The 25,666-nt window shown below is 34.2% G+C and overlaps 1 protein-coding gene across 1 annotated transcript in view; it reads left to right on the top strand.

Moving 5' to 3' along the window:
* LRRC9 (leucine rich repeat containing 9) overlaps positions 1 to 25,666 on the top strand; it is a 91,838-nt gene extending 66,172 nt beyond the window's left edge. Inside the window, exons 24-33 of the mRNA XM_033108742.1 lie at positions 1,285 to 1,415; positions 3,446 to 3,554; positions 4,262 to 4,401; positions 6,947 to 7,083; positions 11,578 to 11,795; positions 15,685 to 15,753; positions 17,263 to 17,403; positions 21,726 to 21,870; positions 23,609 to 23,777; positions 24,853 to 25,666. Of these exons, the coding sequence (XP_032964633.1) occupies positions 1,285 to 1,415; positions 3,446 to 3,554; positions 4,262 to 4,401; positions 6,947 to 7,083; positions 11,578 to 11,795; positions 15,685 to 15,753; positions 17,263 to 17,403; positions 21,726 to 21,870; positions 23,609 to 23,777; positions 24,853 to 24,892 (1,299 nt within the window). The 3' untranslated portion in view covers positions 24,893 to 25,666. The remainder of the gene's footprint in view (positions 1 to 1,284; positions 1,416 to 3,445; positions 3,555 to 4,261; positions 4,402 to 6,946; positions 7,084 to 11,577; positions 11,796 to 15,684; positions 15,754 to 17,262; positions 17,404 to 21,725; positions 21,871 to 23,608; positions 23,778 to 24,852) is intronic.

Here is a 25,666-nt window from a genome sequence, read left to right as displayed (position 1 = left end):
TTGCTTAGGAATCATCCCTCTTTTCAGCACTTATAGTTACAGCTGTGGGCTCGGGACCACGGCATCAGGTAGAAAAGTTGAAGGTGACATGGGGAAGAAGAAGAAAAAAAGTATAGTGGTTATACCAGCAGCATCCTTCCTTAGCAAGAACTGCAGTCATACCAGCATCCCTACACACGTCCACCAGAAAAACCATCCGGTAGGGACACACCCTTAGCCTCACACATGTTCGCACTGAGTGTGAGCACTCTCATGAAGGCAGCTAAGTCAGCCCTTTGCGCTTTTATCTCCCTGTTAGACAACCAATGTTTTCATTGCCCGTTCCATTTCTCTATCAAACCGTTACTCTGAGGAGGATATCTCTCTGCCCATTGTTGGACATGATGGATGTCGAGTGTGTTCCTTTGTCTGAAGAAATAACAGTCAGCTATCAAAATTGTCATAGTCCCTTCTGTTCCAACCCTTTTATAGCACTCTGAGCATTTGCTTTTACCACTGGGTAAGCAAAACCCAGTCAAGAGTCAGTACCTATTCCTGCCAAGACCCACTTGTAACCCCCCTCCCCACCCACCCCCCCAGTGCTAGTAGCATCAGTCTGACTTGCCAGCTATGTTTAGGGCCTTCTCCCCAGGGAAATCTTCCACTTGGCCATCTGCAGTCGCTGTCTCTTTTGCTGGCTGACTGAACAGTCTTACTGGTATTTCGTGCCTCAGAGGTTGCAAGAGGAATGCCGAGCTTCAGCCCATCTCTGCATTGCTGCAGACCCCCCTGTCCACCTGTTCATGTCATAGACCCAGGTGGCCACATTAACTAAGCAGATTGAGCGCATCTGCTTGTCAATTCCAGTCACCTTCCAAACCCGGAAGGCAGTTCCAATGGGCATCCACACGTCCTACTTTAATGCACCCCTCATAGGGCCATGCCCCTTTGGGCATCCCTTTAGTAGGCCAGGTTTCCATTGCCCTCCTGCGTGACTATATGGCCAGGCCAGGAGCACTGGATGAAGACCAAACATACATTTCTTATTATAACACATCAGGAGACTCACCACAGTGTCATTCCTCAGGTCCCAAGGTCGCTAGCTGGTCTGCCTTTTTCTCTGCACCTGCCAGGCTCCTTATGTTTATTTTATATATGACGAGCAGGGCTTCTAGTTGTGCTTAGTAGAAGGAATAGGGAGAAATGCATCCACTCCATTTTGACCTGGAACTAAAGAATTAATGATTAATGCCATTTAGTCATCTGTAAGAGAAGACATCACTTTCTAAATGTTCTCATACATAGGAACCACCAGAGACTGAGTGTGCAAAAGATTTGTTTGGTGGCAGACTTACTTCTGACATGATTGTAGAACGACAAGGACATTCAAACTTCACCCAAATTCAAGAACTAAATTGGACTGCATCATCCATCAGGTACAATTATTTTATTATACGCTTTTTGACATTATAATTAAATATGTAATTACTATCATTTTTCTAAGGATTATAATTTATACATCTGATTCAAATATAACCAATAATTCAGAAAATTATCTACCCTGCTTCAGAATCTCATGCTAGCTTTACCACCCTTTGAAATACATGAATAATTTTTATTATCCCACACTATGGTTAAAATGTCATCAATCTCTTTCTAAGACTTTGTATTTCTCTTTTCTTTTAAATTTTAAAATTTGCTACTCACATCGTATCACTCTAATCAGTGCAGTCTGGCTTCCACTGCCATCAACTGTCGGATGCTATTCTCACGGAAGCTATCACTGTCCTCCTGGTTAATAAATCTTTTTCTCTTCTCTCTTGATCTTATTTTATACTCGTCACAGGCAGACATCTCTAGCCATATGTGTATGATGATGACCCCATATTTAGCCCAAATCTAGGCTCCTCACTTGAATATTCAATTGCTCTCTAGACAGCATCTAGAAAAAAAGAAATCCACCTGTTGTTGCCCAAGCCAGAAATCTAGGAGTTATTTCTCTCCCTCCTTTGTCCTCCACTTTTAATTACTCACCATGTTCTACAGAGTCTATGTCTTACGTATGTCTCATAATTACCCCATCCCCTCTTTCCATAGTCACTGTCATTGGCGTAGGTTGGGAAATGAACTATTTTAGAAACTTTCTCGGTGATCTTTTTGGTTTTTGTCTTATGTAACCTTCCCTGCCAAGTCTATTTATTATTCATACTGCCTTCTAAGATGCCAGTTTTATCAAACCACTTCCCTTGTCAAAATTGTTCAATGGCTTTCCATTGTCTACATAATAAAATTTAATGTCCCTTTGTATGGTGTAGAAAACCCTTTAATTACCTTTTTTCATTTCTTGTAACCCTTACCTTTACTGCCCCATAATGCTTTATACTCCAGAAATTCTAAAATATCCTAGTTCCTTAATTTCAATCAAATGATGCTGTTTCATGTTTCCGCCCTTGCTTATGCCTGTTACACTGCCTAGAACTCTTTCTTTTCTAATTTGCCTAACAAATGCCTATAGATTCTCCAAGTCTCATTTTAAGATCTTTCTCCAATGTGAAGTCATTCCTGATTTCCCCAAATAGCTTTTTTCTTTCCCTAAAATACCATTACACCTAACTGTATTACAGCAATTTTCCTTTTTTATTTTAGTTTTTCTGGATCCCACTTCTTGAGGGCAGAGACAGCGTCTTTTCATATTTGCTATAGCCTTCCAAACACATTGATTGTCTGCACTTAGGAAATACTAATGAAAACATGTTGAATGAATTAGTTAGTAATGAATAAAAATATGTCATAATTGTAACTCTGGGGTTTAGAATTTGTTTAAAGAAGTGGTTAGGGCAATGTGATTTAGCTTTATGCCTTTCTCTTTCATGGCTCAAAGGAAGGTGAGACAGTTGTAAAGCTATGGACTAGGAATCAAACATTCTGTTTAATTACCAAAATATCCTTACAAGGTGGAATGCCATAGAAGTTTTCTGGGGATCTCACAGAAAACTCTGTTTTCAGAGACCTTACCTGCTTTCTCCTTTTCTTTCCCATTCATATCCCCTCCCTGGTATTTCATAAATAACCTATTTCACACTTATCCTCTGCAGTTTACAACCTGACAATCTTATGATTTACCATATCTATTTCACTATGATTTCATGAACATGTGAATTTATAAAGAAATTGGGGATGTTTATGTTTAAAGTTTCTTTTATGATAGTGCTATGTTTGTGTGGTAATAGACATGTTTTTTAAAGCAGTCAAATTCTATGTCATTTTCTTACATAGTGTCCAATTCTGCAAATGTTACTTATCTGATCATTTGACCCATACATTTTACATTATGGCAGTTTGTTTTGATAGCATTTGTCAGATGAGATTTTTTTTAAAAAATTGTACTAGGTTATTCCTATTAAAATTATAATTTTCCTACTAAAATTAATTTTCCTATTAAAAGTATAACTTTGTCTAAATTCAGAACTGTGGATTTGATTCCAGTTGACCAATTTAGAAATGTGTGTAATGTGAATCTACAGAACAATAATCTTACCTCATTCAGTGGATTAATCTATCTGCCTAATGTGAAGGTGAGTCACAAATTTTCTATCAAAGTTTTCAACGCAAGCTGTAATCTTCTTTGGATTAAAATATATTTTCATGTTCTCAAAAAGAGAATTTATTCCAAAAGGTTTTTTTTGTTTTGTGGGTTTTTTTGTTTCTTGTCAAGCATGAGAAAGTATTAACTTCCAAAGTTATTTTGGTTGACCTTAGTTTTACATGGTTGTTTTATATGCAAACAGTAAATCTTACTCTGCAGTAGGAGATGGGATAAAAGGCTGCCTCTGTAGTGAGTGGGTATGGTATGAAGTTGGAGGACACTGTGGTTCTCAAAGCAGCTTTTTTGCCTCCTGTCCTATAGCTTTGACTGAGCTACCTACTAAGGCCTTTTAAACAGAGGGAAATAGCGATCTATCCAACTAAGGGGTTATTTCATCTAAATCAGGCTTGGAGAAGTCAGGTGTGCAGATTGAGAAAGTTGAGCAGCTTTCTGGAATCTCCATTATTTTGTTTGAAATGTTGTCATTTCCCAGCATGTCAGATAATAAAAAACACATTTAAAGCCCAATCCAGACAATTTGTATAAAAATTTGTCATTTTTAACATTGATATTAAATGATGTTGTATGGTGCAACAATGTTAATAGTTTTTAAAATGTTAGTAATCTCAAACCAAAGATACATGTATAGCAGCATTCATATTTTAATGTCTGATTAATAAGTTGTCCTTTCTGTAGGTCTTATGCCTCAACTATAATCATATTGAGTCAATCATGCCCAGATTAAAGCCTCAGACTCACCTGACCAGCAGACAGCTACTCTATCAGAAAGTGCCTTCAAGTGGCTATGGACAGCAAGGAACTTCAAAAATAAACAGGTACTAGTTTTGTTTTTGTTTTTTTACAATTATAAATAATTTTGGTTGGGAATATAAAAAGCATTTAGTCACATTAATGATAGCAGTAACATACATTTAGCTTATTTTAATACTTGTTTAATAGCTACATGCCAAAATAAACATCTCAAATGAGATACTGAAAATACTCCTTTGTCACTGCTTTTTCCGTTTCTTCCATTTCATACCCATATTGTAAAAAACGAAAAAAAGTGAAAAATCTTGTATGTTTAATGACCTTGGTTTTTTTAAAATTGAGATACAATTTACCCTCTATGCACAATTCCGTGATTATTTTACTATATTCAGAAAGTTGTGTAACCATTATGGCCATCTAATTCCAGAACATTTTCATCACCCCACAAAAGAACCCCTAACCTAGGAGCATGGGCTTAGGTTTCTTTTAACATTTGTTTTTGTTTCTAAATTATTTATCTGGTTATTTAATGTAGCAATGGAAAAGATACTTTTTGAAGATGAGGACATACCTCCCACTTTCCTACACATTTTTGGTAGAACATAAAGAGGTATATGTTATCTTCAAGTCAGAATACTTTCATTACATTTTTCCCAACAAAGAGCATTCCTTGTGTTTTTATTACCTTTAATGAATTATATATAATAAATCTCACCAATTTAAGTGTACAGTTTAGTGAATTTTTTTAATTAAAGTTTATTGGAATGACAATTGTTAGTAAAGTTACATAGGTTTCAGGTGTACAACTTTGTAATACATCACCTATTATATATATATCACATTGTGTGTTCACCACCCAGTCAGTTCTCCTTCCATCACCATATATTTGATCCCTTTCACCCTCATCTCCCACCCCTCTCCCCGCTTACCCTCTGGTAACCACTAAGCTATTGTCTGTGTCAATAAGTTTTTGTTTCTTCATTTGTTTGTCTTGTTCCTTTGTTGTTTTCAATTTTATATACCACATATCAATGAAATCATATGGTTCTCAACTTTTTCTGTCTGACTTATTTTCCTTAGCATAATAATCTCAAGATGCATCCATATTGTCACAAATGGCACTATTTCATCTTTTCTTATGGCAGAATAGTATTCCATTGTGTATATATACCACATCTTCTTTATCCAATCATCTATTGAAGGACACTTTGGTTGTTTCCATGTCTTGACCACCGTAAATAAAGCTGCAATGAACATTGGAGCACATATATCTTTACCGATAAATGTTTTCAGATTTTTTGGGTAGATGCCTAGGAGACGGATTGCTGGGGAATATTATGATAATTTTATTCTTAATTTTTTGAGGAACTTCCACACTGCCTTCTATAGCGACTGCACCAATCTGCATTCCCACCAACAATGTATGAGGGTTCCTTTTTCTCCATAGGCTCTCCAACACTTATTGTCTTGTTGATGATAGCCTTTCTAACTGGTGTGAGGTGATAGCTCATTGTGGTTTTCATTTGCATTTCTCTGATGATTAGTGGTGTTGAGCATTTTTCCCTATGTCTACTAACCGTCTGTATGTCCTCTTTGGAGAAATGTCTATTCAGGTCCGCTGCCCATTTTTTAACTGGATTGTTTGGGTTTTGTTGTTGTTGAGTTGTATGAGTTCCTTATATATTTTGGATATTAGCCCCTTATTGGAGGCATTGTTTGCAAAAATCTTCTCCCGTTCAGTTGGTTGTTTCTTTATTTTGTCGATGGTTTCCAGTTTAATGAATTTTGATAAATGTATTCATCGTGTAACCAGTACCACAATCAAGGTACAAACTATTCCCATCTCAAAAACTTTCCTTACATCTCTTTGCAGTCCTCTACCCCCACACCCTGGCAACAACCACTGATCTGCTTTCTATACTATAAATTTTGCCTTTTTCTAGAATTTCATATAATTAGAATTATATAATAAGTAGTCTTTTGTGTCTGGCTTCTTTCATTTAGCATAATTCTTTTTATGCTGCAAGTGTCAGTAATTCTTTTCATTTTATTGCTGAGTAGCATTTCATTATATAGATTATATGACAAGTTGTTTATCCATTTATTGTTGATGAACATTTGGCCAGTTTCAGGCTGTTTTGATTAAAGTTGCTATGGACATTCCATTTATATGCATATGGCTGTCCTGTAGCCTTTTTTTTTTAACTCCATAATATATTTTAGTGCAATAATAGTTTTTTGGTGGAATGCTTAGGATTTTCTAAATACAAGATCCTGGCATCCAAGAATAAAGACAATTTTACTTAATTCCTTTCCAATCTAGATGCATTGTTTTCTTTTTCTTAGCTGATTGCATTCACTCTTGCTTTTCATTTTAAGTAACTTTCTGCCCTTTTATTTTTTACCATATAAAAATATTTTTAAAGAATAAAAATCATTATTAGATATAATATAAATAGACATATTACAGTTTAATTCTGATATATTAGTAAATTCACTCATTTTCTTTTTTTAACTTCAATTTATAGTAAGTACATACAACACTGCCTTTTTATGATACAGCTGGTTTGAAATTAAGTTTATAGGATCAAATTTACATCTGTGTTTCAGAGATACAATGAGCAATGAAAATTTGCCTCCAATAATGCACAGTTTAGAAGTTCTTCATTTGGGCTACAATGGAATTAGTAATTTAATTCAGCTACAACTAAACAGACTAAGAAATTTAAAATTCCTCTTTCTACAGGGTGAGTAGCAACAATGTTAATGTGTATATCTGTAATTAAAAACTAATTTGATCATCATCCTTTGTGATAAGTACACACAACCATCAACATTTACTTAAAATGGGTTCATTGACAAAAATATTTTAGTAATCACAAATGGATTTTTCTTGGGTTATTTACATAAATAATGTAAATACAATATTTTAGGACTATAGAATATTGCATTCTCTAGGGCAGTATTCTAGGGCTATGTACAGTAAGTATTACATCATAATTTACTTTTAGATCACATCCTATTTTAAAAAACAATAGAAAGTAAGCAGTGAGTAATTCACAAGTACTCATTAAAACCAGAATTATGCAAAGTACTAAGAAAGACATAGAAATATTGTATTATTGTAATTACATATAATTGAGATCCTTGCTCTAAAGTAGTTTAAGATCTGCCAGAGGAGATATACTGAGGCAAAGATGAATTTCTGACTATGTGTTATTAAGTGTAATAGAAGTATAGAGACAAGAGAAATTGAAACATTAACCTTTACATATCTAGGACCCTTGGGAGGACTGGTAGACTTTAGGTGGAAGGTGAGCATGACTGCGAGCTTCACAAGTTCGGGGGGAGGAGGAGAGAGTCACAGGACAAGACTGAAGTGTTTATGGGCCAACACTTGAAAAGGGACCTTGTAGAAACAAAGAGTATGTAGTTCTTGGAGTTATAAAGCTTCTGAATGTGACCAATTTGATGAATAATGCTCATTTTACAGTTGCATATAGGCAGGAATTATAAATTTTTAGAAAAGTAGCATGAGGAAAAAAACAGGGTTGGGAACATTAGTCTAACAATAATTATTTAATGACACAGAAGAAAGTTTGGAAGATCCCTCAGTGAGAACATAGTGGGGAGATATCTTTATAGTTGATCTGAGTATAGTAACTTTTCTCTGAAAGCCAGGCTTTTCTAGACCATATTTTAAATATTTTAATGCATCTTTTTTCCTATCAAAGGTGCTTGTCAGTTGGGTCAAGAATATGGAGACTTAGCCTTACAAGAACAAGAAATTGAGCACAACAATGTCAGTTCTTTTAAAAGATACAATGACATACAAAAAAAAGCAGACAGCCTACCCCTGGAAGGTCTATTTTAATCTAATAATGTACAGGGGTAGTCTGTTTTGTTGCCATGTCTAACATGGCAAATTAGAGAGGGGCGGCCTTATACAGGAAGGGAGGCAGTTTACTCTGACAATAATGGCTGCCATTTATTGAGTCATTGGGCAAGGTAAGTAATTTTATATGCATTTTATAAAAAAAAAAGAAATAAAGAAAGAAAGAAATTGAATCTCAGTGGGGTTAATAATTTACCTAAATTTGTGCCAGTGAGTGGTATATCTTACAGGGTCAAACACAGCTCTGACTCCAAAAGCACATGCACTTTCTATCCAGCACGAAAGACATAAAGGCTAGAGTAGTGTCAGTGGGAAAGGTGAGTCAGAGATAAGTCCAAAATGCGGTTTAAAAGAAGGAAATATTAGGACTTAATGGCTAAATTAGATACGTAAGGAGAGAAAAGTAGTTTGAGATGTTTTTATGACCTCATTAGGAAATTAGGCAAAAAGGGAAGTATTGAAGCTAGATAAAGTTGCTGGGAAAGTTTGCTCATTTGCAGTTCGAAAAGATCAGTTTGTGTTGTGACAACTGAGACATAAAAATGGAAACTTTAAAGCAGTAGTCCTGGACCACAGGTCAGGATTGGAGATGTACACTTTAGAATTATTCCCATGGAGGTGATAGGTGAGGTCATAACTGCATGTGCTTACTTAGGAAATAAGTTTAGAGAAAAAATGAAAGGTCAAGAGATGTAGAGACACACACGCCAACCTAATATCCCCCTAATCTCCCAGTATACCCCTAACCTCCCAAATCCCAACCCTTCCCCCTGCATTAAGAAGGCTGGAGAAAACAGAACCAGCAAAGGAGTCATACAAGAAATTTTGAAAGAAAACTAAGACGTGCTGACTCTAAACGTCAGGGGAAAAGAGGATGAATGGCCTCAAAGTCAAATGCTGAAAAGAATGAGACCTGTGAAAAAATATTGAATGTGGACAATTGGAGACCAACAAAAAAATGAGACCATTAGTAACCTTTAGAGGATCAGATCAGGAAACATGGTAAGAGCAAAAACCAAAGTGAAAACAATTTAGAGGGAAGTGGTTGGATAGGCAGTAAAGGCAACAGATGGATGGATGGATGGTGGCTAGCTGAGGTTATGAGCATATTTGGAGGTTTATGAAGATGTGAGTTAGGTTAAAGATACTGAACAGGAGCAGATGATTCTGAGATCATTCTAAAGGGGGAAGAGGGCAAAAGCTGTAGGGGAGTACATAAATGTAGACAGTGATAAAATAAGGCCATGCCAGGGTCCACAAGAGAGCTAAGGAACCTGTATTTCCGCTGCTGTATAAATTTGCAAGAAGGTGGGGAAGGTGGAGTTTTTGGGGAAGGGCAGGGTGGGGCTGTGGGGAAGCAAGTTAGAATCTTAAGGATTAAGGATCCAATTTATCTCAAATAATAGTAAATGTTGCTGGTTATAGAAATTTAATATCCCCGAAATCACATGCAGCATAGGTGTGTGGGAGTTGCCTTTCTTAAAAAAAAAAATATATATATATATATATATATAAAATTTATTTATATTTATATATATAACTTATTTATATTTATATATATATTTAATGAACATTCTAAAATGAATAATGGCCCAAAATATGCTCCTGTAGACAGTATTCAGTAGTTTAAGCTATCCCATGTGATTTTTATGCCACTGGACTTAAAATATTGAAAGTGACAGTCTAAATATATAATTTCATGAATGTAATATAGTAATACAACTGAGTTGTTTTTTGCAATTCAACTTTTATAAACTTTTTTTCATTTATAAGTAAGGTAGTGATAATATTTCAAAGGTGAGATTTTGAAAAAGTTTCTGTGAGCAATTTTATTGAAGGTTGTGATGTTATCAATTTCTCTATAAAACAAAATAAGGTAAATTTACCATCTCTCATCAATTCTAAGAGACTCAGTTTTTATATCTTAACATATCTGAAATCTGATTATGTCTTAATTGATGGTATGTCATAGCTTACCTAGCCAAGATTTTTTCTTTCTTAGTATACATAAAATGTTGACACATCCTAACAATTGTTGCTGTCATAAATTCGTTGAAATATGTTAAATTTCAAGGAGAAGATTTCCAAGATCATTTGATAACGTGTTCAGTAACACATTAGTTTGGTAGGGCTGCCATAACAAAGCACTACCATAGACTGGGTGGTTTAAACAACAGCAATTCATGTCCTCACAGTTCTAGAGGTCAGAAGTACAAAACCAAGATGTCAACAGGGTAGGTCACTTCTGAGGGCCTCTCTTCTTAATTTGTGGACGGTCTCCGTGTCCTCACATGGTCTCACCTCTGTGTGTTTGTGTCCTGATTGCCTCTTCTTATAAGGACATGTCGTACTGGATTAAGGCTTACCCCAATGACCTCATTTAACCTTAGTTACTTCTTTAAAGACGCTATCTCCAAATACAATCACATTCTAGTGGTGAGGTACTTGGGGTGAGGACTTCATCATATGAGTTGTGGTGGGGGATTAGGAGAGAGACACAATTCACTCCATAATAGATAAGGAGGAGGAATAGGGAATGAAGCACAGTATGGCATAGTAGAAGCAGCACTGAGCTTAAAACATAAAAGGTGTAGGTTAACCTTGGTGTTGCCACTGTTATGTCTTTGAGCAAGTCACTTAATTTCTCTGACCCTCAGTTTTCTGATCATTAAAAAATGATATTTCCCCTGTCCTATTTCGAGACACTAATAGGAAACATATAAAAGCATTTTGTCAGCTCAAGGGTCCTCTTTTTATATAAACTATCATTAATACTTGTAAAGCTATTGATTGCTACAGTAGAGAAAAATCATTCGTTATAAAGAAAGGACTGAGGTTTTAAAGAATGTAATGTATTCTTTTTAAATGTAGTTGTGGTGCAAAAATATTTTTTTATGAAAGAAATAAGATAATTAAGGTGAATTTTTCCAACTTAATAAAACAAATTAGTTCATTTTAATGAATAATTAGATATACTTATTTGAATACTTATTAGAATAATCAGGTATACTCAGGAAGCATATCTTTTGCAGCACTTTTATACATCTACTTTTGTCAAAACCAACTGTTTTAGCACTTACTTACTGAACAGACAGATTAGATCAATGCAGTACATTGCATACATCACATTTTGATCTTTCAAACATAAAGGAGAAATTTTACTAAATATTTTATGATGATACTACTTTCTTTTAAATTACATTTCTATTTCTCCTTGGAAATATGATCTTTTCAATACTTTACTTTTTAAACAAATCATTTGATAAAAAATATTTAAATGAAGATAGATAAGCTTTGATTCAGGAAGCTTGTGTTCACTTGACATACTATGGTTTATCTTTTTTAGGGAATGAAATCAGTCAAGTTGAAGGTCTTGACAACTTAGTAGTCCTTCAGGAATTGGTAGTGGACCATAACCGCATCAGAGCATTTAATGACAGTGCCTTTGCCAAACCAAGTTCTCTGTTAGCACTTCACCTGGAAGAAAACAGACTACGAGAGCTGAGCAAATTACAATCTTTGGTAAAACTAGAGAAACTCTTCCTGGGATATAATAAAATCCAGGTAACATTATTTTGTTTTTTGTTATGAGACTTACAATACTTAACTCCTCTGAACATAAAACTTCCAAACACACCAATGAAAACTTTGCTAGTATATTATGAATCATTTATATGCCATGTAAATATTCTGTGATGCAGAGGCATATAAATCATCGGTGATGCAAAGATGTCCACCCTGCTTCTAGACTTATAAACTCAACTTACCCCCATGCATCTACCTGCTAAAAAAGATTAGCTCCAAATGTTCTAGGGCTCTTTTCAGCAGTCCTCTCTAGGAGATCTTTCTTCTTTTCTTGATCTCTTCCCTGTAGTTTGCTGTTTTTCTTTAGTGTTTTGCTTAGGTTCCTTTCTCTTTGCTCTTTGTATATTTTTTGTAAGTTTTTGGTTTGTGGTTATCATAAGTTTATATATATATATCATTCTTTATCTATAGCAGTCTATTTTAAGCTGATAGGCATTTACGTTTAAGGACTACATTTTTACTCCCCCCCTCCATGCTTTACGTTATTGATGTCATATTTTAGATCTGTTTGTGTTGTCACTAAGTACTTATTATAGTCTGAGTTGAGTTTGATACTTTCTTCTTTTAATCTTCCTACTAACCTTCATAGTAGCTACAATAATCAAAACAGTCTAGTACTGGCATAAAAACAGATATATAGATCAATGAAATAGAATACAGAGCCCAGAAATAAATCTTTGCTTATATGGTCAATTAATGTACAACAAAGGAGGCAAGAAAATAAAATGGGCTAAAGACGGTCTCTTCAATAAGTGGTATTAGCAAAACTGAACAAATACATGCAAAAAAGTTAAACTAGGCCACTTTCTTACACCACATACAAAAATAAACTCAAAATGGATTAAAGCCTTAAACGTTAGGCCTAAAACCATAAAACTCCTAGAGGAAAACATAGGCAGTAAACTCTTTGACACCTCTCTTAGCAACATCTGTTCAGATATAACTCTTCAAATAAGGGAAACAAAAGAAAAAATAAACAAATTGGACTACATCAAACTAAATTTTTTGCACAGTGAAGGAACCATCAACAAAACTAAAAGACAATCTACTGAATGGGAGAATATATTCACAAATGATACATCCAATAAAAGATTAATATCCAAAGTACACAAAGAACCATACAACTTAACACCAAACAAATAAACAAGCAAACAAAAAAATCAATCCATCAAAAAATGGGCAGAGGACCTGAATAGACATTTCTCCCAAGAGGACACACCGATGGCCAACAGACATATGAAAAGATGCTCAACATCACTAATTATCAGGGAAATGCAAATTAAAACCATGATGAGCTATCACCTCACACTTGTCAGAATGACTGTGATCAATAAGTCAACAAATAAGTACTGACAAGGATGTGGAGAAAAGGGAACCCTCATACATTTTTGGTGAAATTGTAAATTAGTTCAGCCATTATGGAAAACAGTATGGAAATTCCTTAAAAAATTAAAAATAGAGCTGCCACATGATCTAGCAATTCCACATTTGGGAATTTACCCAAAGAAAACAAAAATTCTAATTTGAAAAAAAACATGCACTCCATATTCACTGCAACATTACCAGTAATAGCCAATATATGGAAGCAACATAGATGTCCATAAATAGATGAGAGGATAAAGAAAGTGGGGTCATACACACACACACACACACACACACACACACACACACACACAGGAATATTATTCAGCAATATAAAAGAATGAAATCTTGCCATTTGCAACAGTGTGAATGGACCTAGAAGATATTATGCTAAGTGAAATAAGTCAGACAGAGAAAGATAAATGCTAGATGATCTCACTTTAGATTATATATGAAATCTAAAAAAATAAAAAATAAAAATAACAAGAGACAAAGAAGGATCCAATAATTCCACTTCTGGGTATTTATCTGAAGAAATTCAAAACGCTACTTCGAAGGGACGTGTACATCCATATGTTCATTGCAGCATTGTTTACAATGGCCAAGATATGGAGGCAGCCTGGATGTTCCATCAATGGATGGATAAAGAAAAGGTGGTACATATATACAATGGAATATTATTCAACCATTGAAAAGAATGAAATCTTGCCAACTGCAACAATACTGATGGATCTAGAGGGTATTGTCCTGAGTGGAGTAAGTCAGACAGAGAAAGACAAATTCCATATGATTTTACCTATATGTGGAATCTAAAGAACAAAATAAACAAATAGAAACAAACCACCAGATATAGAGAACATTTTGATGGTTGACAGCTGGGAGGGGGTTGAGAGGGTAGGTAAAAAAGGGGAAGGGATTAAGAAGTACAAATTGATAGTTATAAAATAGTCATGGTGATATAAAGTATAGTATAAGAAATATAGTCACCCGAGGGGAAGGGGGGAAAGGGGTAGTAGATGAGGGTAAAAGGGATCAAATATATGGTGATGGAAGGAGAACTGACTCCGGGTGGTGAACACACAATGGGATTTATAGATGATGTGATACAGAATTGTACACCTGAAATCTATGTAACTTTGCTGACAATTGTCACCCCAATAAACTTTAATTAAAAAAAAAGAAATATAGTCAATATTGTAATAATTATGTGTGGTGTCAGATAGGTACTAGATTTATCAGGGTGATCATTTCATAAGTTATATGAATGTCTAATCACTATGTTGTATACCTAAAACTAATATAATACTGAATGCCAACTGTAATTGAAAAATTTTTAAAAATTAAAAAATAAACAAAAATAAAAATAGGAAACCATTAACACTCTTCCCCTAATTATGAACATACTAGTTTGCATGCTGTCTGTATACCGGCATTATCCTCTACAAATTTAACACCCGATTTCTCATATTATAATAACATTTTCCAGGAGAAACACACATTTTGGTTAGAAATACTTCACTAGTGAACACTGCTATACTCCATTTAATTTGAGAAAATAATGTAAGACTTTTCACATGTCCATGCTTCCCAACCAGGCTTTGTGTCCACAGATAGGAACTTCCTGTGGACCAAATGCACAAGATCTCTACAGATAATTGACTGGGAGAGATTTTTCCAAGTCCTCCTTTATGATAGCTCCAAAATCAAAATAGTAAAGATCAGTCATTTTAAAAATCAAATTCTATTTCCAAATGATCAAAAATAGGTCTAAACGTTTTTATAGTTACTAGGTGAATTGTTTATATTCACGTCATTCCAAATAATAGGAACATCAATAACATTGTTTTATTACAATGAACTAGCAACAACCTTAAGCTGAGCTTATTGCCTAAATTTTTTCAGAAAGAGCACTGTAAAAAACAATTTTGCAAAAACTAAAATGTACAGTATTTTCAAACTTTCACCAATGTTAAATAGATAATAATAAATAATCCCATCCAGGTGAAGACAAGTCATTCAATTACAGAAATAGTTTTTCAACTATATACCTATATTCCCAGCAAATATGTCAGGAAGCAGTCCACTCAATATCATGTGTTCCTTTATGGTGAAGGTTGTGCTAAATATGTACGTTTGAAATTGTTTAGACTGATTCACCTTCATTTCCATTCTTCTGGGTCAATCCTTTATGAAATTAACCAATTATACTGTGAGTCCTAGAATAGATCATAACTTTTCTGAGGAACAATTTGGTTTTTTCTTGCAAATGTTGCTACATGGCCTCTTTACCGTATTAGAGTGTCATCTCTGCCAATCATTTATTCAGAAACAATAGTATACAGATCTGTCTTTAATCAACAATACAGAATATTGTCACTCAAGCTCACTTTGGAGGATTCAATCATGAGCTAGCAGCAATCTAGCACTTACATATAATTACTGCAAATCAGTGTGTATTTGAACACGTTGGGTCTAACCAAATACTAACTTACTAACTTTTCAATAGGATATGGCAGAATTGGAAAAACTTGATGGTATCTCTTCTCTCATGGAGCTTACAGTTTATGGCAATCCAGTGAGTATGTTAACTTTTCTAGTTTATTAGTTAATTTACTTATAGTTGTATATAATTTATTTTTAAATAATGTGAGAAAGGCTTTTTATCTGTTTCCATATGCAGTTATACGAGCACAATTTATTGACTAGTGTCTTCTTCCAATTGATTGGTAAACTGCCATTGTCATATATAAGAGGGTCAGTTTTAGGGTTCTACAATATATTCATTGATCTATTTGTCAATTCCTGTACCAGTATTACACTGTGTTAATTACTAAAGTTTTATATTAAGTCCTGATGTCTGGTAGAGTAAGCACCTCTGATTTCCTTTCTCTTCCACCTTCTCTTTTTCTTTCTTCACTATTTTGGTTATTCTTGACCCTTTACACTTTCTATGAGTTTTAGCAAACAGCTTCTCAAGTTATGTGAGAGTTCAGTAAGGTTCCTGGATAAAGAACAATATGCAAAAATCAGAATTTCTATACGCTGGCAACAAACAGTTAGAAAAACATAAAAAGATATTGTTTAAAATAGTTATTATATTAAACTACAGAATAAATCTAACCAAAGATGATTAAAACCTTTAGGAAAAAATTATAAATCTTTATTAAACGACATAAAAAATATATAGGGATATTTGTGTTTATGAATGAGAAGCCTTAGTACTACAAATATTAGGAGAGACTGCTTATTGTATTTCTTTCTTGGTAGACGTAGCTCTGTGGGCTTGGATGACTGTGCATATGGAAACACAACTGTTCACACTCTTCACCCAGCAACAAAAATGCACCAACCGGTGTGTTATGCTTCTTCCCAGGGAATCCCATTATACTTAGCATTCAAGAGTTTTGTTAGGGGCAGGTCACGTAGGTACCTTACGCGTATCACATACCCAAATTCCAGACTCAGAAAAGGAAAGGAGGTCAAGCATAAATCATATTGTTTGTATAAGTAGTTAGTACCCTGAAGTACCCTTGTCAGTTAAGGAATGGTAGGAATGCTTCCAAAATCCAAGTACCAAACAATAGTCAAGAGCTATTCTCGCAAGCAGGCCCTTCTAAAGATAACAGCCTCAGGCCTAATATGTTAACTCTTTCTGCGCATCTTCTTATGCACACATGCAAATATTTTTAAGAGTATGTTGGCACTATGAAGTGATGGATCATATAGTTCAATATATGTGTATTGAATTGAATAGTGCCTTTGGGAAAATATATGTTTCAAACTAATTACTTACAAATGAATTTTTATAATGTAATCCTATGCATGAGTTGGGATTGCTTGTGGTTAATGATCAATATTATATACTCTAAAAAGAGACTAAACCTCCAAATGGTAACCTTGGTTTAAAAAAAAAGTTCTTAGTTTCATTTAAATAATAGGGAATTGGGAAATCTTTCAAAAAGGGAGCTCATATTTGTATCATCTGTCATCTTTGCTGCCTATGCTAAATTTCCTTCTCTATAAAGGTTAATCTTTATAAAAGATTTTTTTAAATAAGAAAAAAATTAATTTTAACTTTATTCAGATTTGTAGAAAAATGCTACATCGCCACGTGCTCATATTTCGACTGCCTAACTTACAGATGTTAGATGGAATTCCTGTGAATTCAGATGATAGGGCAAAAGCTGAATTTCACTTCTCTGAGCTACAAGCAAAGAAAAATTCGGTAATACTTATATTATTTATACCTTTTCTTTTAAAATATATAAATTATTAGTAATTGAACATTATATTACATATTGTGCATTTTTACTTAACTATTTAAACCTAAGCTATGATGGTTTTGTAGATTATTTTAGGATCTATTAGTGATTACTGTCAAAGGCAGATTGATCTGGTGAATAGAGGGTGCGCGCGCACACACAGGCCAGGGAAGCCCCTGGTTCTAACAACATTCTTTGACTTAAAGCAAATTATTTAAAATCCATGTGCCTCTTGCTCAATATGTCTGATAATTGTAGAAAGTAAGAAAGTACAGCATGTCACAGAAACTAACTCTTTCCACTTGGCCGATAGTAAAGGAAGGAAGGGATCCTCAGCTGCACTCCCTGGACTGCGTAGTTCATCTAAAAAGAAAGATGTGCACCTCTTTTCTTGTACATTGGCTGAAAAATTGGGCCTTTTACCCACAAAGCCTAAAAAGGTATCTGACTATGGTAGGAAAGAGATTAAAAAGAGAAGCCACCACAGTATATCATTAGGAAATTCTGTCATTGATCGCCAGGATTCTTCATGACCATCCTCCAAAGACTAAATTTAACACAGAAAAGCTATAGTTGAAAAAAAAACAACCCAAAGAAATAACATTATTAGAGCTGTGCCTTTACAAGGTTTGGAGATGAAGAGGCTGGAGACAGGGAAACAATTTTAGAATTACCTAAGAGAGATTATGAAGACCTGGACGACGAGGGGCAGTAAGAATGTAAGAAACCGCTAATGTCAGTGAAAGCCGGAGAGCAAGGACATTAGTAAACAAAGATTACTTTTAAAAGTTATATTGAGGAAAGAGATAAGACTATTGTAGGTGCTTTCCCTTAACTCACCTGCTTACCTGACATTCTCCATTCCCTCTATAAAACAGATTCGCAGAGCACACTGAACATTTGGTATTAGTAGACTCCTCTTTAGTCCACTTCTGCCTTCAGCAATAGATTCACATATTTATCAAGAGCTGGATGTGTTTTTTTCAAAAACTTACATTAGTTCTTTTAAATAAACAGATATTCTATAAATGCAAATCTTAAATTATTATTTTTCTGTTTCTATGAAAACCAGATGCAATACTGTGGAAAGTCTGAAATAAAGACCAGTCTCTCACACGCATGCACATGCACACAATGTCAAATTGAGTTGGGAGAAAAAAACCTGTAAAATATGGAACAAAATTATAAAAATTCAGAAAAATTATGTGGGAAAATTATTTTTAAAAATCTAGACAGATTGTTCTGTTCAAATTTTTTCCATGTCTTTAAATTCTTGCTACTTTTAAAGCAACCAAAACTACATATTGTAGCCAAAACCTTAAGGGTGCATTTATCCAGGAACAATCAGATAAAATAATAATCAAGGGACTCTTGCTTACAGAAAAGGCCTTAGCCCTTTATCAAAAGATTGGTGAGTTCATGTATTTCTATGTTTTAAATTTTTGTAAGGAAAAATATTAATTATACATATAGTTCTTAATTATTCCCTTTTTTATTAACCTTGAATTTTTTTAAGCAAGAGGCTTTTATTATAGGTCAAAGTGGCTATAGAAACCTGTGAGATTTAAAGTTGTTAATAAAGATTATCCAGATTACACAAAGGAAATTGGTTCATTCGTGGGTTATATCTACAAAAATTTTTCTCTAAAAACTACCATGTTTCCCCAAAAATAAGACCTAGCCGGACAATCAGCTCTAACGTGTCTTTTGGAGCAAAAATTAATATAAGACCCAGTCTTAGTTTGCTATAATATAAGACCAAGTCTTATATAAGACCGGGTATAATATAATACAATGCAATGTAATGTAATGTAATATAATATAATATAACATAACAATATAATATAATACCGGGTCTTATATTAATTTTTGCTCCAAAAGACCCATTAGAACTGATTGTCCGGCTAGGTCTCATTTTCGGGGAAACATGGTATGCTTTGTGAAAACAATGTTGGCCACTAATTTGTATGATATATGTAAGAAAAAGTACCATCTAATGTCATCTACTAAGATTATTGTCACAGGCTCCAGTCTTTCAAAAGAGAACAAATAATTAAATAAAATTTAGTTCCGTGATTTAAGCACCCTTTCCTTTTCTCTATTTTATATTCCTGGAGCAAGTCACTTCTTGCTCCAAAAGTGGAAAACTAAAGAAAACTTTAGTTTCCTATTGCTCTGTTGCTACTGTAACAGATTACCTCAAATTTAGTGGCTTGAAACAACACAAATTTCTTATCTTACAGTTCTGAGGTCAAAAGTCCAAAAATCAGTTTTACAGGGCTAAAATCAAAAGTACGGGCAGGGTTGTGTTCCTTTGGAAGCTCTAGGAGAGAATTTGTTCTTGAAGCTATCTGCGTTCCTTGGCTCACAGCCCTCTTCGCACGATGGCATCACTTCCACCTCTGCTTTCATCATCACATCTTCTCTCATTCTGAGGCTTCTGCCTTCCTCTTATAAGGGCCCTTGTGATTGGATTGGGCCCACCTAGACAATCCAAGATAATCTCCCCATCTCAAAATCCTTAATTTAATTATTCCTGCAAAGCCCCTTCTGCCTTGTAAGGGAATGTATTCGCAGGTTTTGGAGATTAGGATGTGGACATATTTTGGGAAGGTTGCATTATTCTGCCTACCACACCACATAGATGAGGGCTCCAGTGAGGGACCTATATAAATTGTCACATTAAGATTTATAAATTCTTTTTTAAAGTAATGTTGGCTAAATTTGAAAAAGTACACATAAATTATATATAAATTCACTAAATAACATATACAGAAATCAGACCAACTTTAAAGATCTTAATTTCTATTTATGTTTTTGATTTGTTTAATCTAGCAGAAAAACTACATGAACTCAAATTTTTGACAATGATGAGTATTTCACAAAAGAATTTGCTTGTTGGCTATTCTATTTCTCATATAGTGAACTCATTTTCCCATTACTATATTATGATGTTGTCTTGAGTGATTCTTGCCATTTGAATCACTGCCATGTATTAGAATTTAATTCTTTTACTTATTTTATATGTAAACATTTTATTAAAATTTGTTTTGATTCCTCTACACATGGTTAGTAAAATAAAGGTGATATTTGAAGTCTTCATTTTAGCGAAATCTAGTTTAAGATTCAATAATAATTTTTATTTTCATGGCTAGAACAAAATTAAGCCATTATTTCTTTTAGCTGTTCCGGAGACAAGAACAGAATACTTTTCAAGTTCATCAGTTCAGTCTAATGTATTATTCTTTGTTTTAGTTGCTGCTATTCTTTCTTTTGTAACAGCCGATAAAGAAGGAATAAATGAAATCTAAAGTTGTCCTTTAAACCAGAACACTTTTGGTGCTCTGGTTTCATAAGAAAATTTGACAACATTCTAGATTAGTGATTGGAAGAGATTCTTCCACAAAAGAATTAGGTAGGGAATTTGGAACAGGCCAGCTTTAGTAAAAGGCTGATACTTTAGTGTTCGTTACAAAGCTGCATTCTTGGTAACACTGAAGTATGAAGGAAAGGAAATCGGTAATTCTACACAATTTTTTTTTAGAGATGCAAAGGCCTGCATCTCTAAATAAGTTGAATTCTATATTCAGAATTTATATTTTTAAAAGTGTAAACAAGATCAGTCTTAATGAAGACAGAGCAGTTATAAATTCCTAGGGAAACCAAGTCTCTAGACTAAAATACTACTCTCCTCCATTTGCTGATTCCAGAAATTCTTTAAAAAGACTCTTAATCCTCAACTAATGTAAAATGTAAACACTATTTAGAGTTAGCACACTCATTAAAAGTGATTGTTCTAAGGTGCTTTTCTTAATCCCCACCTTATTTACCTGTTTGTTTTTGAAAAACTAATTAACCGCAAGGCTCCTGATGAGGTATTGTGAGGAATACAAAGATGTAGAAGATATAACTCCTACCATCCAGAAATTCCTGTTCAGAAAAAAGAAGAAACATTACAAAGGGGAAAAGGCTTAACTCTTATTTTCTTAATTCCATACTTTCCTTGTTAAGACCCTTTGGAAAGGGAGAGGTGCCACTGCACTAGAGTCTACTGATGAGTACAATGCAATCTGAAAAGACAGACCATAATGTTCTGTGGGAAGTTAACGGCCCGAAGACTGATTGTGTCACACAGTTTTTGCTTCTTATCAACTCTGAGGTTAGGCAAATAAGTAAATCATGACCTAAAAAATTTGATTAACAAGTGAGGCTTGTAATAAGAACTAAACCTATTGATTTAAGTTTTAAAGGTGAGGGTCCGTAACTGTTTTATTTTATTATGTAGCTTATTCCTGTTACCAACTCTCGTGTGGATGGTGGGTCATTTGCCCAAGTGAAAGCTCCTCCCATAAAGATAACAAATGTAATTCTGCCTGGTGGATTTAGCCATTATTTGGGATCTGACGTCACTTTAATTCCTGAAGTTGAAGGTATTTATTTTTCAATTATAGTTGACATTCAATATTATTTTATATTAGTTTGAGGTGTACAGCATAGTGGTTAGACTTTTATGTAATTTACAACATGATCCCCCCAATTAGTCTAGTACTCACCTTCCTGGCACTCACTATACATAGTTAGTACAATATTATTGATTACATTCCCTGTGCTGTACTTTACATCCCTGTGACTATTTTATAACTACCAATTTGTATTTCTTAATCCCTTCACCTTTTTCACCCAGCGCATTACAGAGGGAATGTACCAAAAAAAAAAAACAAAAAACAAAAAACAAAAAAAAAAACAACCAAACACTTCACTTGAAACAAAAATATCACTTTTATTTCTAATACTATTTTAAATTGCATTTTTAAATTTACATTTCCTAAAATTTTATGTTTGTTCAAGTTTCATGTGGCCATCCTTATTTGAAAAAAGTCTATAGTATTTTTTGGTTCTGCTCAACTACTAATATGTTGTAACTAAACATTTGCTCTAGATTTGTATAAATGTGATACTTGAGCATTTATTTCCTGATGTTTCTTTTCAAAGCTTTTATTCCATTTTGTGTATTTCCTAACAAATGACTACAAAGACCAGTTAATTAGTAGTACATCCTGCTACAAAAAAGTAGAAATCAGAGGTTTAAAAATATTGATAACACCAGACTCATGGGGTACAAAGGATATCTTAGAAACAAAAGATCAGACTTTATCCTTGAAAGCACAAGTAAAATACTCATGAAGCTAATACTAGGGAAGATTTTCAAGAGATAGAGCTCTAAAGGAGGAAGTATATTAAAAGGACAGGCCATAGAAAGGGTTCATTCGATTACATACATTTTAATTCAGGCTTAAATCAAGCCTTTTCCCTAATTCCAGATCTTACTTGGCTACCATATTTGTGAAATTGGGGGTAGCTACTCCTTCTCTGAGGAGTTCACCTCTTCCATTCCTTTTAACACTTCATGTTGCCTTAGAACTGTTAGACAATAAAACTGAACATCACACACACACACAAGATCGAAGAGCCTGCTAAGAATAGTAGATTGCTGTATGTGATTGTTTTTAAAGGAAACTCAGTTTAAAAAAAAAACAAAACATAATTTACTGTTATTTTTTGTTTAACTTATTTTTCATAATTCTACATACTTATGGTTTCAAGGTTTTAATCACAGTGAGAATTTTTATGCTTTTGTCCAGTAGATAAAACTAACAGTGAAACTGGATGTACCAAATTGTTATTAGCCTTCTTAACAGTACAGTGTCATCTTCAAGAATGTCATCAATATCTGTTTTGGGGGGACATTAGTTCAATCCTGGATTCATTTCCATAACTCCCTTCTCAGATATCTTCAAGATTTTTTGTGCTACTATTTTTTAGAATTTTCTGGAAAAGTTCTGTAATTTCTTTCCTATTTCCTGACTATGTTGCCCCAATTTTTATTTTGAAAAGTATGGTCACTTTATCTGTACATTTATCATAGCATGCAGCTTTGGATACTTATATTTTATAAATTACCTAGAAAGGATCAAATTGAGCCACTAGCTCAGAGAAATTTAAGCAGCATTAAGTGCTAGAAATATTATATATTCCAATTCTATAATTTTATTAAAATTTTTCCTCCCCCACAAAAATTTTTAATTCATTCAGCTAAAGGACAACCAAATTTTATTACTTTATTTTATTACTTAATGATTATCATTGTTTCATAATTCCTAATTTCAGACAAAAAAAACAAGAATACAGGGATTCTGACGAATAATCCTCGGAGCATCCATGCAGAAATAGCTTTTCGGCAACTCAGAGGGATGAATCTCTCTCCACCTCTTTTGTCACATCAGAATATGGCCTCTCCAACTGCACAAATGTACCAGAGCAACCAAGATGAGGGAAGGTAAAGCTATTCTGTGTTGTAATATCATTTCTCACCTTAAAAAAAAAACCTCCCCAAATTTGTTAGTCGTGTAAAACTAGGAAATATTGTTATATACTACTATATATTTACTCCGAGAACTGGAAAAAACTGCCAGATCGCATAGGGCTTCTTCCCCAAATCTACCAAACCTTTCCCAAAGTCCAGTGTATTTACATCATCATTTAAAGAGGCTTAGAAATGGCTATCGTGGTAGAATAGGGCTCACCTAGTACTTATGTGAGGGAAAATCGAAATAATTACATAGGAATTACTTTTAATTGCATTCTCTCCCAAGTCACTTCTAGTCACTGAATATGTTTTGAACATTAGATAAATTCAACTCTCTGAAATCTCAAAGACTGAGAATTTTGTAAATGCTTCAAACCTCTCCTTATACCGTGTTTCCCCAAAAATACAACCTAGCCGGACAATCAGCTGTAATGTGTCTTTTGGAGCAAAAATTAATATAAGACCTGGTATTGTATTGTATTATATTATATTACATTATATTATAATTATTATACCCGGTCTTATAGTAAAATAAGACCGGGTCTTATATTAATTTTTGCTCCAAAAGATGCATTAGAGCTGATTGTCCAGCTAGGTCTTATTTTCGGGGAAACACAGTAGTTCCCCCTTGCACTCCTTCGCGTCTGGACTCTAGTCCTAGATGCTAGTTCAATGCCTAAGAAACTGTTACTTCTCATTAAGAATCCCCTCTGCTGCACAGCACCTGTTTGCCTAGATTTCCAGTTATTACCTGTCCCCCAGCTTGTCTGTAGCCAAGCTCTGCTCTGTAGCCAGCAGATCTAGCTTAGGTCCGGCTCTTGCTGTATGACTTCTCTGCTATAATCAGTCATGTTCCACTGAGTCCTCAGGATAATCCGAGTTTTAGGTAGCCAAAAACGGGATCAGTTTCTCTTTTGTTTTGTCGTTTTGAATTGTACACATATAAAATGCAGAAATTATTTACTGTAGAATTACCCTAAGTAAGCTGATCCATTAAGAAATTAAGTCACCATTATGTGACTAATAAATATTTTATTTCTGACAGAATTCCTGGCAGCCACTTCCCAAGAGCAAATCAAATGTAACTGCCTAAAGAGAAATGAATACACACCAAGAAGCCTTTATCTGTTTAGTGTTGTGCAAAAACTAGCCGACAATATCAATGGGAAAAGTACAAGATAATCATGTTACTGAAGTACTTCAGTTCCATATGAAGATCTTTATCACCCTTAGCGAATTTTATTTAATATCACCTCTCAAATTTTCTTTATGGTTATCTTAATTATTTTTTTAAATTTCTATATTAGAGAAATCATGAACTTATTATCTCAAACCACAATTTGAAAGGATGTAAAACGAAGCCCAAAGAATCAAATATTTAGTATTGGTATTAGAAGCATTAAAGTTGGAAAATCTCATTTTGGCCTATCCTATGAAGATACTAAGAAAGGTAATTTTAGGAAATAAGCACATTTTCATTTCTAGAATATCTGCTTATGTGGGGTTACCTGAAACTAAAGCATACATTTCATACCAAACACCACTATTACAAAAGCAAACTGCGTTTTCCTAGTTGAACTACAGATTAGCTTTTTAGGACTACATTTCAAAAAAAAAAAAAAATACCCTCAAACTGGGTCTGCCCTCAGAACTGTTTAGAGAAGCAAATCGTGGGCATGGACAGTACTTCCTGAAGGTGGCTAACTGTGGGTGCACTAGTCATTCATAAGCTCTAAAAAGGAAAGAGTACTATTTCATATACAAAACTTGTTATTTGTGGCCATAATGATATAATTTTACAAGCGCTTTTAGGCTAAAAAGAATGCATGTTTCAAGCTGAGTAGACACATTTACAATTT

The sequence above is a fragment of the Rhinolophus ferrumequinum genome, chromosome 6, assembly GCF_004115265.2.
Source record: "Rhinolophus ferrumequinum isolate MPI-CBG mRhiFer1 chromosome 6, mRhiFer1_v1.p, whole genome shotgun sequence".
NCBI classification, from domain to species: domain Eukaryota; kingdom Metazoa; phylum Chordata; class Mammalia; order Chiroptera; family Rhinolophidae; genus Rhinolophus; species Rhinolophus ferrumequinum.
Note: the sequence above shows the minus strand (reverse complement) of the source record. Positions and strands in the feature narration are given on the sequence as shown.